Source organism: Ambystoma mexicanum, chromosome 1p, assembly GCF_040938575.1.
Source record: "Ambystoma mexicanum isolate Mex_15411 chromosome 1p, UKY_AmexF1_1, whole genome shotgun sequence".
In the NCBI taxonomy this organism is placed as follows: Eukaryota; Metazoa; Chordata; class Amphibia; order Caudata; family Ambystomatidae; genus Ambystoma; species Ambystoma mexicanum.
The window spans coordinates 728,788,852-728,801,960 of NC_090921.1; the positions used below are offsets into that span (position 1 = coordinate 728,788,852).

The window sequence follows — 13,109 nt, forward strand, 5'->3', positions numbered from 1 at the left end:
ATGAGCCCGCCAGTGTAAAATCTGTGATGTGCAATTCTTCTACCACTATTTTGAATGCTACTGTGCCAATTGCTACTCCATGTGTGCCCACCACCACAGAAAATGTGCCACCCAATGCAAAATCTGTGTTAGGCAAATCTTCTACCACCATTTTGAATGCTACTGTGCCAATTGCTATTACATGTGTGTCCACCACCTCTCCCTCGCTCCCCTCTCCCCCCCCTCTAGCTGTTACACAACCCCATCTCAAATGCGCCATGATCAATACCAGGTCCGTTAATGCTCACGCTCTGGACATCCATGACCTCATAATTTCCGATGATCTTGATCTGCTCATGATCTCAGAAACCTGGCTACATGAAGCATCCGGACCGGCACTCTCCCTTGCACTACCTCCGGCCTACTCCATCGCGAGACAAGATCGCCTCTCTAAAGGTGGAGGTGTAGCAATCATTGTCAGAGATTCTCTCTCCAGTAGAAAGATAGAGAGATCCCTGCACAACAACAGTGACTACCTCCAAGTCAAAATCAACCTTTCTCCCCACTGTACCATTGCTGTTCACATTGTCTATCGCCCTCCAGGCCCAATAGGCGACTTTCAAGCCTCTATCGTCCACCTCCTTTCAGACAACCTTAAAAAGAACTCTAAAGCCGTTCTCCTTGGGGACGTCAACCTAGGCCTCCTTGACTGCAAAGACTCAGGAGCTAAATCCCTTGACTCAGCCCTCAAGGCACTAGGCTACAAAAACACCATCTTCAGCCCTACCCACACCCAGGGACGAACTCTCGACTGGATTGCATAGCACAACGGTCCACTCACCATCACTGGTAACACGCCCACCCCGTGGTCTGACCACCATATCATCACCTTCAGCATCCCCACCACCAGCCCCTCCGCCCCGGCACCCTAACCCTTGCCACCCTGCCTCGCAAGAAGCTCCCGTCAGCTCACGAAGGAAAGGCTACTGCCTTTCCTCCAAGGCCCAGCCTTCAGACCTCCTTTCTCCACAGACCCAGAAATACTTGCAACAGCATATGACAGTGCCATCAAAGGAGCCATCAACTCCATTGCCCCACTGAAACCCCGCAAATCCAAACCCACCACCCACTCCAACTCCTGGTTCACCCCAGACCTTCTCACACTCCCCAACGAGAAAAAGGTTGCACTCACACAATGGCAAACATCCCACTCGGACAAAGATAAGATGATCTTCAAAGCCCTCTCTACCAAATACAAAAACGCTATCACCCAAGCAAAGGCTAAATCCTTCGAATCCAGAATCTTGGAGGCCCAATCTAGCACTAAAGAAATCTTTGCTATCTTCAGGGAGCTAGAGACGCCCACTCCCGCCCCCCAGAATTTCACCAAAGACAAAGACTGGTGCAACGAAATACAAACTGCCATGCAAGCCAAACTGAACCTCCTCCAAAATAAAATATAAGCCACTAAACAAGCCATGCCTAACACACACATCCCTGCCCCCCGCCAGCCTCCGACCCCCCCAACCTTTCTCTTTCAAACCCATACAGCAAAAAGACATCATCAACATAATGAGGAATATCAAACCCTCTAACTGTAAAGGTGATGCATGCCCAGCTACCCTCATCAAGGACTGCACTGAAGCACTAGCTCCTTTCCTGACAGCCTTTGTCAATGCTTCCTTTGCCGCGGGGAAAGTCCCCGCCTCCCTCAAGGAAGCCTGGGTCCGCCCTCTATTAAAAAAACCAACTCTTGATCCCACCTCCCCTAACAACTATAGACCCATCACCACTGTCCCATTCCTCCTCAAAATACTGGACAAAGCAGCCTATCTGCAGGTTCAGCATTTCATTGTAGAGAATAAACTCCTAGGTCTCCGACAATCTGGCTTCCGCCCCAAACACGGGACTGAAACCGCACTACTTGACTTGAAAAACCAGATGGACGACACCAGAGACATGGGCAAACCAACACTTCTCCTACTTCTCGACCTATCAGCAGCCTTTGACCTCGTAGACCATGACGTCCTATGCCACCACCTCTCTGCCACCGCTAAATTCCCCCCTGAGGCCACAGCATGGATCACGTCCTTCCTACAAGACAGAACCATGCAAGTATTCTCTGACTTAGCCTCCGCCTCACCCACCATCATCCTCTGTGGTGTGCCCCAAGGCTCCTGCCTCTCCCCCACTCTCTACAACATCTTCACACGACCACTCTTCCTCATCCTCGACGCCATGGGCATCTCCTACACCAACTACGCTGACGATATCCAGATCCTCCTCACCCTCACTGGCAACTATGACACTGACTCACTGACCCTCAACAACCTCTACAACACCATCCAAGCCTGGATGGCAGACAATGGACTATGCCTCAACTCCGACAAGACCGAACTCCTACTGGTAGGCTCCCCCGACACGCTAAAAAATCTAGACTCCCAATTCAGTAATTTCACCATTGACTCCATTAAAATACCTGTCTCAGACTCGGTCAAAACTCTTGGTGTCTACTTGGATTCCAACATCTCCATGGACAGACAAGTCAACGCAATAGCCTCCTCAGCTGCGTACCACGCTAAACTGATCAACGCAGTGAGACCCTTCCTCTCCAAAGAGAATTGCACAAACATAGCCAGAGCAATCACCGGCTCCAGGCTAGATTACTGCAATGTACTCTTCCTAGGAACTTCCAACAAAAACCTGGAAAGGCTACAAATCATACAGAACAATGCCCTCCGCGCTGCCCAAGGTATCACGAAAAGAGAACACATCTCTGAGGCCAGAAAACTAGCCCACTGGCTACCAATAAGGGAAAGAATCATCTTCAAAGCTCTGACACTGACCCACAAGTGCATCCACCTCACCGCCCCTGTCTACCTTTCACAAAGAATCCACCCCGTCTCCTCCACAAGGCCAACCAGGTCACCATATACCAACATGCTCTGTGTGCCACTAGTAAAAAGAGCCAGAGCTGGAGGATCCAGCTTCCCTTATCTCGCACCATCACACTGGAATGCCTACCTCCCACATTCCGAGGTGAGCCCTCCCTCATTGCCTTCCGGAAAGCTATGAAAACCATCCTCTTCACATAAGGTCTCTCGCAGCACCATGTTTGCCAATAAACTGTCTGTAATGTAATAACCAAAGATGCATGAGCTGTAAAGACTAATCTGTTTGTAGAAATCATAATGTGCCAACGACTGCTACCAATCCTGTACCCCCTGTAACTAAGTTCCTGCAAGTAACAGTGCCACAATGCCCCTGGGCTGTCTGTGCGCTATATAAATATAAATAAATAAATAAATAAAATCTGTTTTTACAAAATACAGCAGGCTCTGTTAATAATAAACACCCAGCGCCATTACTAGGTACGATGTGGCAAATCAGAGGGTTTTAAACCTACGTCACTATTATTTCTTTTCAAAGACCTGAGGCAGTTGCTGAAGATGGGTTATAAGAAAGTCAACAACTTGTGCCAACTCGAGTTTCAGCCATGGATGTGACAATTAAACTAAGGGTCACAAAGGCCTTCTTCAGGGCAAAGAGATGGAGGCAAATGGAGTGGACAAAAAACACAGTCACTGGATCTGCCAAGAAATTCAAAACTGATGTAAAAACAGGTGTGGGTGTGTGTGCAAACAAAGCAAAGTTAAACTACTGAAGGTTAAAATAAAGAGTGCATCTGCTGGTGTTCACTGTGGGTTGCCGGAACTAAAGTGTGTAGCCACTGAGCAGTAAATGGGGCAGACAACGTCCCAGGCACCTCGGCAACCTGAGCCCCCTCAATCCCTCACCCACCGCCGAAAATTCATGTCACCAGATCGTGCCTAATGTGGTCATGCCCCAGTGGGACATGGTGCCTCTTGTGTTGGGCTCAGGGGACCATGCACTGTGGTGATATGCATGCAGTCTGTTTGGACGACGCATGGGCAGGTGAATAAGCCCGAGACACAATGATGTTGCCAGGAAGGGGAGTTGCTAGGTCTGGAAAAGACCCGGGGCTAAGCTGATGTCAGAACTGTTGGGACTGGGGGCTAGCTAGTCTTTTGGCTGTAGCTCCTGAGATTCTATCCGGGGCTACAACCAAAAGATCAGGGGCTATAGCCCCCTTAGCCCCCCCCTAGCAACGCCCCTGTTGCCAGGTGATCAAGGAGGTCACATGCAAGCAGGCTATATAAGTTATGCATCAGGTATGATACCTGGTGCTGCATAGATATATGCAGGAGTGGATGCCACTGGTAGTGGCCTTACCTGGTAAAAAGGCAAAGTGATGTTGAGATTCTAAACATTACTGGACAGAACATCTAATGGCAAAGAGCAGTATTGCCACTCATATCTTTAACGACATTTGGTAAGGTAGGTCAGTTTGGAGAAACCTGTCATAGTCCTGGCTCAAGGGAAATATTTGGAGGCTGCCATGAATGAGCCCCAGCTGGGCCTGGCCCACTTAAAGCCCTGCCTGGAGCAGAAGCTGCCAGTGTCCTTGGCCATCTGCTGGTGCGCATCTGGTGTTCACAAGGGTGGGGCAACCTACACCAGACCTGCACACAAAGGAAGGTGGCGTGCCTTTGAAATACACTGCGCATAGCTTGCATCTAGCAGCCCTGCCACTCGTCCACCTGTTATCAACTGGACAGCACTCCTTTTCAGTGGGACGCACCGCAAAGCTTGTTGATGGGCAGCCAAATTGTTGAGTAGGGTGTCCACGCCCATGGCCCTACCCTGAGAGACGGGGACCTCTGACGTGTTTAAACAGGCCTCCAGACCCAGGCTACGCATTCAAAGTAGGGGGCCATGCCGAGGTAAGGTTGGGGGGAATACTACTTGTTTAGGACAGTGGGTGAGATGCGGGACATTTGAGGGGGGCACCCAGTACTTTAAGTGGGATTAGAAATCAGGAGGGGCTCTCGTTAGGGTGTTTGGCCTAAATGGGTTTATTTAGGGTATGCCCACTAACGAGAGCCCCCTCCCCCATAGCCTAGGAGGGGGGCTGATGAAAGAAGTAGAACTGGGGCGCATTGGCTGCATTGCCTTTGCTGCACCCAGCCACTCCTTTTAAGGGGCTGGGCACCCCAAAGGTGTGACACCAGTGTGCTCCAGTTCTCACACGCAGCAGGCAGCCCTTTCATTCAAGGAGCCGCGTGGTAGGCAACGCTTTAAACATGGGCTCCTTGAATGAAAGGTCTGCCTGCTGATGTCGCCCTTGTTACTCGGGCTGCCTGAGATGTCAGCGTGTCTGGGACTAGTCGGGGGTGGGACCTGGCAGGGCCCCCGCGTGGGGGCCCTTTTTAGAGACTGCCGGGGCTCCGCCCGGGCCCACTTAAAGCCCTGACGAAAAACGAACTCTACTGCACATGTGAAACTGGATATCAAACAGATCAACCGTTTTCCAGCGCTTTAAGTGGGTGTGGACAGTCTCTGAACACTTCTCCCGAGCCGGGGCACCGGGGCTCCCTCGGCTTTCCACATCGATAATCATCACAGGCAATTGGGGGACCTAATCTGAATGCACGAACAAGGATAAATTCACAACCATTGTATTTAATATACTTATGAGACTTGCATAGTGCACACAATGAACTTCATTCTACCACAAAATGCAAACATATGACCGCTACAGAGGAGAAAAATAATGTTAGAGGTTACTGACAGATATTTCAGTGATTGTTTAAATTGGGCAATCCTTATTTCTCCAGGATTTTTTAAATCCATGTTCGATCGCAAAATAGGCTGTAGCTAGCCAGTGCAGTGAGGTCAAGGTATTCTATCTCTTTCTCTCACAATTGAGTGAGGACTGGCAGCTAAAAGGACTTGGCTATGATGGGTGTTGTTGAGGGGATTTAACAACGATCCAGTTTATTGAATGTATGTAGTGGTTTGGTCAGTCTTTGGCAAGAGCAACTGGGATGGCTTAGGTTGAGATAGCCTGAGGGTGCAAAGGAGCCCCTCAATCTGCACAGATGAAAAGGTGTCGAGCTAAAATAGGAAGAGTGGAGAGATGAGAAGTCAACGGAATTGGCTTGTTATGTCTAGTTGAAGGCCCTGGATTATTTTTTATGAAATAGGCGTTTTGGAGGTCATAAAATGGGGGGTCGGGAGGTTGATGGACTGAGCACATGCCAGCGGGAAAAAATGTGCATAATTGAGGTTAGCTCTAAGGGTTTACTCAGAGAATGAGCATGGTTTCTAGGTCTGTTCCTGTGCATCGAAACGGATACAACAGGATTCAGCAACACCGTGCATTTCAGCAAGTCAATGGCATTTGGCTCAAAGAAGCTTGGGAAAGGTAGGCGATGTGTGGATCGGCACAGTTCAAAGGCCCTCAAAGGGTTACGAAGTAGAGATTTGCAGCAGTTTGAAAGCATATGCCAGCTCAAATCGACTCAAGATGGTAGATGGACCCAAAGGCAGCTTCTTTTGGTACTTGGGGTGCTGTGGAACCCTACACCATGGTTCCTGGGGAAACGTGAATCTGTCTTCTGCCCTTCCCAGCCAGGCAGGTTGCCAAAGACAACTGCAGGGTTGCCACTTTAGCAGGCATATTTCTGGGCACCAGTGTTCAGCAGCAGTCGGGCACCAGCAAGTCCCATCAAATTTTCCACTGAAGTGGTCAGGGCGCAGGTCTGCACCATCCTTGGAAATCCTGCCCTTGATCGCGATGGTTGGGGACTTTGGGTAGTCTTCAGCCCCAGAAGGTGTCATAGCTTACTTACAAGATGGTTCCATGGATACTCCAAGATGATTCAATTGAGGGGGGTCTCACCCCCTTATACATTTGCCCATTCCAGAGGGTCAATCATTGCTGCTGTAACAACAATTATTCCTGGTGATGTCAGCTCCTCTAGTACATTGCCTGCATGAAGTTAGCGGGTGTGAGGGTCTCGGAAATGTGGCATGTGTATGTTCAAGATAGAGGGACCCTTCTCGTCCCTACCAGAGGCTGGGTAGTAGCAAGGAGAAGAGAAGAGTTTCCCGTTCTTCTGGGAAGATGACGTTTCCCAGCAAAGAACATAAGAGGCATCCTGGACATGCCCACCACTTGTTGGGTGTGAAACCTCCAGGCCCAGACGCTAACACGCAAAGGGGCCTGCAGCAGAGATCACAGTGGAAACCAAGTGGATACATTAAATGACATCAGATTGGGTTTTGGCAATTTGAACTATATGCTTCATCTGCCACTATGTCAAACAGATATAAAAGTATAGTTAACCAAATCACTTCCACCAGGCCATGAGGACATGCAGTTAAAGATATTTGGAAACATGAGTGCCAGTTAAACGCAGCCCATGGCTGTTAGAAGGAAATTGGTTCTGGCAGGCTGTTTCGGGAACGCGCTCTTACTCTGCAGCAGCCATGTTGACAAACCGCATTGCAACTGCTGGTGTGCGAGTGGACAGGGCACAGCAAAATACACATGTAAACTATACTTTTTAAAATAGACTATTTTGAAAGTGGAGACTATTTCGTAGAGACCACTTTCTAAGAGAGAAAAAAATGTGCTTAGCCAAAATCAAAAAAAGCTTGGGCTTGTACACTCTTGCAGATGGCATTCTGTCACAACATATGTATTAAAGGAAAGCCCGCCCAATGTCAGTTATCATTGGGACACTCAGAAAGCTCGTGGCAGAATGTGAGCCACTTCAAGGAAGTTAGGACAGCGTTCAAGAGAATTGGGTTATATGGAGAAGAGACATGCTGTGGGTGATATATGTGAGAGGGAGAAAGAGAAAGAGCCCACCTGTGAGTGCCAGGATCAAATAGTACAGGGGTCTGCAACCTTTGGCTCGCTAGATGTTTTGCACTACAATTCCCACCAGCTCTAGCCAGCATAGACAGTGGGGAAACATTATGGGTGTGGTTGCCCAAACATCTGGAGCCACATGTTTATGACACCCGAAGTAGTGTATGCATGGACATCTGTGCACGTGCGTTTGTGTCCCCAAATTATTCAATGTCTATGTACGTTAAGTGCAGGTGTGTAGCATGTCATATAGAGGCAGGTGATTCTTGAAAAACACTAATTTGGTTTTCTAAACGCAATTTTGAAAGCCAATACGCATGTCCATTCTATGCATTCTGCTTCTCAGAGCGGTAGGTTTCGAAGGCCATCTTATCCATACTGCCTGCAATGACGTTACGTGTGCATGAGTTCGGCACTACACACGGGGAGGCAACGGCATTCAGGTCCCAAGTAATGCGAGTCACCATCAGCCAGGTCGGACTTTTTTTACACCAGCGCTTTGAATTCTGCTATTGAAGTATATGCACCCCTTGAATCCATTACACATATATAGGTATAAGTCGTAAATTCACGTGCACGGTTTAACTTTTAAGGCCTCAAAAGTCTGATGAGCGTTATTACGCTATTCGGGAAACGGTGGGCACAAGTGGCACAGAGCACCGTCCTCCTGTAACCGAGAGGCTGGCATCTACCAAGTCGGGGATATTGTTGGATTCCCACTGATACTTAACATGATGATGGAGATTTCTCCAAATCAGGCTGCCCCAATTGTGTGTATTTTTTAAGCATTTAGTACAGCTTATTCCGGGTGCGCAGGTGAAATTTTGAAGGCAATTGGTACACATATTTCTAACAAACATGCAACTAACCAGTCATGTGTGAAAAAAATGTTTTAAATATTATTTCCAACCCCTTTACAAGTATGCAATGGTACAATATTTAACAAATTTCCGAAGTAAAACGATACGTGGCTAAAACTGTGGAATGAAAAGCTTGGTGAACATTACTCCTGCACTGGCAAAGTAATAAGCACATGAAAATCCTAATTTGCTATTAATTTTTAAAGTGTATCGAAAGAAAAACACGGCTTTCAAAATGTGGGTCTGATTTTCACTCTGTGGGAACGGATGGAGGCTACTGAAAAGACAGGCAAAATGTGCAAATTCACTGTCATGCAATCTACCTAATAATGCGTGCATTCATAACCCTCCACTATGTGCGCAAATGTGCAAAGCCTTACCTTCTCTTTGGTAGAAATCGCGCATCGTCTCAGGCGCCGCGGGCTGCTCCTGCTCTGGGACCTTGTGCAATGGCGGGAGAGCTTCAGACTGGGGGGCGCTTGCCAGGGCAGTACAGTACAACCAGCAGAAAATCAACGCCCCATAGACCAACTCCATCACTGATCCAGCCGGTCAACCTTCAATTACTAAATCTGTGGGCAGCAACTGCACAGCCTACACCAGAACCTAGATCAAGCACCCTTGTCCTCTTTCCCCGGTTGAGTGTTCACTCTCCCTCCAGATCGTACAGAAGAGTGAGCTTTATCCTTTCAAGATCGTACAGGACAAGTGTGCTCTTTCACTCCCAAATCCTATAGGCCAAGTCATTTCGATCACTCCCAGGTAGTACGATCTAACAATTCATATATCTCATGCAGAGCCTATGGATTGAGTCCACTCTATCGTCCCTAGATTGTACAGACCAAGCCTCCCTTATATTAGATCATACAGGCGAAGACCCTGTCTCTCACCCTACATGGTACGCTGGTGGTCACCACTCTGGGACATGACCCAGAAGATCACCCCGTAACTTGCCGCTTCAGATGCTGGTCTCCAAACCATATGACCAAAGTAGGATGCCCACCCACTGCAATATATAAACAGACATAAATGTAGCGTTCCAGGACACCTTAAAATTGTTTCTAAGTGCTAATACTAGGCATTTGTCAAGGCAAGAAAAGGTGATTTCTCAAAGTTCTCATGGTGCATATATGGACCAAAGTCTGATTTTAATCCTAAATGTGTACTATCCTGCTGGAACTCAAGACACCTGTGTAGAACATTGGACCATGTACCACAGCTCTCACCGAGGACAGTGGTACTTTGCCCTGGTAAGGTGATAGATGCTTTTCCTCCTATGTTATCAGTCTAGTAGTGACAATTGAACCCTCAGGCTTGAAAGGATAAAGGCTCATTAACACCGTTCCTTGGAATGGGGCCTGCTCACCTGTACAGTAATGCCAGGGATTTTTCCCACGTTTAAATTACAGTATGTGTCCGATTTTCAGAACCTTGTACTAATGTGATTGGGAAGTTATTTAAGGTCTATTGGGGAGCTGCTGAAGACAGCATTGGTGCCAGCATCCTCCCCCACACCCCCAAGCAATTACAGGTCTTTGATGGGGACAAGGAAAGCTACTACAGCAACGGAAACAAGGCTTCAATGAGATGGAGATGCTGCAGTTCCTCAAATGTATGGTTTGCAGTTCATCAGTTACAGCGGTTCCGAAGATTTTAGGAAGTAGATACTGGGATAGAGTTCCTGCTGTTCCTGGAATTAAGTTACACTGCTTTCCAGGATACTGTAGGTGCAATTCATGGGATGAAGTTGCTGTTAGTTATGGTGACTTTGGATTATAGTTTCCGGCCAGGAGCCACTGCTGTTTACGTGAAGCGTTCAGAGTCTAAGTGACAATGGCTGTACTGCTTTTGGACTTTAAGCACTTGCAGGGAGGATGGAATTCCAGGTGGGCCAGGATAGAAAGATAGGCGTCCAAAAATGGAAAACAAGTGTCAGTGTTCACGCGTTGTACTAAAGTGATTGTACAGAATAGTAACCTTGAGAAATAAGTTCAGGTGTACTAGGATGAAAATGCAGAAGACTCACAAGTGTCACAGAAAAAGTGCAACATCCCAGAAAGGTGCAGGTAACAAGTGCAATTTGCAGAAAATAAGGAAATAACTCAAAAGCAACGAGTCCTGCAGGAAAGGATAGAGCCGCCCCGGGATGGTAGCACATAACCTCTTCAATGGAAGTGCTGATATTCCATTTGAGTGCAATGGCACTTATGAGGAAGAACAGAGGTTCTTGGATGAAAGTGTAGTGGGCAATGGTAGAAGTGCAGTCCTTCCGATGAAAGCGCAAAGAACCTCAAATTAAGGAACTGCTGTAGGCCTTTGATGAGAGTGCAGGTGTTTTAGTTAGCGGCGTAGGAGCCCTTGAAAGGAAGCTATTGCAACCTAAGGTGCATAAGCACTTCTCAGGGAAAGGCGGTATCCTTAAAATGTAGTGCTGCGAATGTGCCCCGTGTGCGCTTTTCATCAGGTTCAACGTGCAGATAGACGGCTCAGCTTCGGAGATGCGGATGATGGAAGCGAAGTTATCGGTTACAGGCGCTGGTTTCGTCGTGGAGCAGATGCAATCCTCTCAGTGTAGGCCTTGCTAATAATGTGCACAGGTTACAGTTAAGGATATCCCCAAGTCAGAAGTGCACCGGTCTCACAGAAGCTAGAATTGCTATCCCCAGTTCATAGGTGGCCAGGTCCCGTTTTGTATAGTTGCTTTGGTCCGCGGGATATTTTAAGTTTACAGTGATTTCCTTAGCTTAGAGGTGTCAATGTCCCCAGGGTGTGGTTGACGTCCTCTCGTTCGTGAATGGCGCGAACACGTGTCTGCCTGGTAGAGCGGTTACCGTTGAGGTAAAGGCGGGTTTCTCGGTGTGGTGGTGATGAGCAGGCTGACGTTCTTTTCGTTGTAGGGTGCACAGTCTTCTCCGTTCCCGGGAGTGTGGGAGAAGAACAGAAAAACAGCCCTCCCTGCGCCGGTGGTGGACGTGCAGCGCCCTGCAGTCCCGGGCTGCACAGCCTCAAGGTTCCACAGCCAGGCACAGCTGCGGTCCCTTTGACACCCGGGCACACAGTAAGGATTGGGACAAGTTCCGGCTTTGGGAAATAAACAGGGAAGGCCCAGGGAAGAGGCGAGAGAGGGGGGCGGGCCTAGAAGGTGGGAAGGGGAGGAGAAGGCGGGCGGGGGTGTGGCAGGAGGAGAAGAGGTGGGCTTGCCCTTAAAGAGAGGCGTGCCCGTGTAAGAGGAAACCACGGCACGAGACGGGCTAAGCAAATAGTGAAGGAGCGACAAGAAAAGCCTTCTGGGGCGCGGGGAGAGCACTGTGGGCGGAGGTGGAATAAGGGGGGCCTGAAACGGGAAGGTAAGCTCAAGCCAGGCAGGAGAGAGGGACGAGAACCGTGGGAGGGAAACCAAGAGGCACGACTGGGGAGGAGCCCCCCCGGGTAGGCGTGCTTTACCAGAGGGAGACGAATGATAGGACGTACGCAATCATGCTTCATTGGTGTGACTAAAATACAAATTGCCAAGACTCTTATGGCGTAGCCCCACAGTACTCTGCCCTCTATACGAATGCGATATGATTTGAGCGCTTTCGCCCCCTGTTTTCGGACATATTTTGTGGAACGAGAGAATAAACGGAAATGTATAAGTTCGGAAAAGGAAAGATAAGAGGACAGGAAAGAAGCAGGTTTCGAAATTGTCCGGAGTTACTCTGGTTATTGCCTTGTAGAAGAGCCTGGTGACTGAGCTTGACGGCAACAGCTACCAGGAGCTACCTTTGGCTCCAGGAGCCAACTGATACATATTGGACATTAACTTTGTCTCTGGGAATTTACACACATGCTTCTATAGTCATTCTATAGAAAAGATGCAAAGCATGAATGGTCATATGTACTGTACACAAAGTTGCGGTTGCACCTCATTTTGGCTTACTGCACAAAAACCCAGACTCATTTAAAAGTGGAAAAGGTCGCTTTAATGTGACAGGCCAAAGCTTACAATTAAACGCTTACCTGGCTCCATGGCCTTACAGACTAAAGAACTATTTTAAACAACCAATTAAATAATTAAACATTCCCCCCCCAACAATTAAATAATTAATTAAAGCCACTTCCTCCCTAACTATCCCTTGGACCCTACCGTCTCCTTACCCCTTTTCCAGGCGTCCCGCTTTCTCCCCGGGCCATGCCCCTCCAGGCTCAATACCTGTTCCCCCGGGGTGGCCCGCTTGTGCAAACAGCACCACCCCATCCTTTCCCGTGCCATTCCCCCATTGTGCTTCCCTCCCCCCACATCTAAAGGGCCCATGCCGCCGGCACCAGAAAAACCCTCCACCAAGGTGTTCTTTCTGCCCCACCCCCCCACCAGTTCTCTTTACCTCCAACTCCTTAACCAATCTCCCAGCCAAGAGCCCAAATCCGCCAGTTGCCTGCCAACAACCCTTTTCACAGCTTCTTTCCCCGCCCACTTAACCATAGAATGTCCCACAAACCAGGTATCTGACATCTGACCCGACCTCCTAGCAGCATCTGAAAAAGAA

The 13,109-nt window shown here is 48.5% G+C and overlaps 1 protein-coding gene across 4 annotated transcripts in view; it reads right to left on the reverse strand.

Annotated features, from left to right (window-relative positions):
- Nucleotides 1-11,943, reverse strand: part of ADAM15 (ADAM metallopeptidase domain 15) — a 583,228-nt gene extending 571,285 nt beyond the window's left edge. For 2 of the 4 annotated variants that reach the window (XM_069650163.1, XM_069650162.1), the window contains exon 1: nucleotides 8,964-11,943. In XM_069650163.1, the coding sequence (XP_069506264.1) occupies nucleotides 8,964-9,120 (157 nt within the window). In that variant the 5' untranslated portion in view covers nucleotides 9,121-11,943. The remainder of the gene's footprint in view (nucleotides 1-8,963) is intronic. The other 2 variants (XM_069650165.1, XM_069650167.1) reach the window with 2 other exon arrangements.
- Between the last annotated feature and the right edge of the window lie 1,166 nt (nucleotides 11,944-13,109).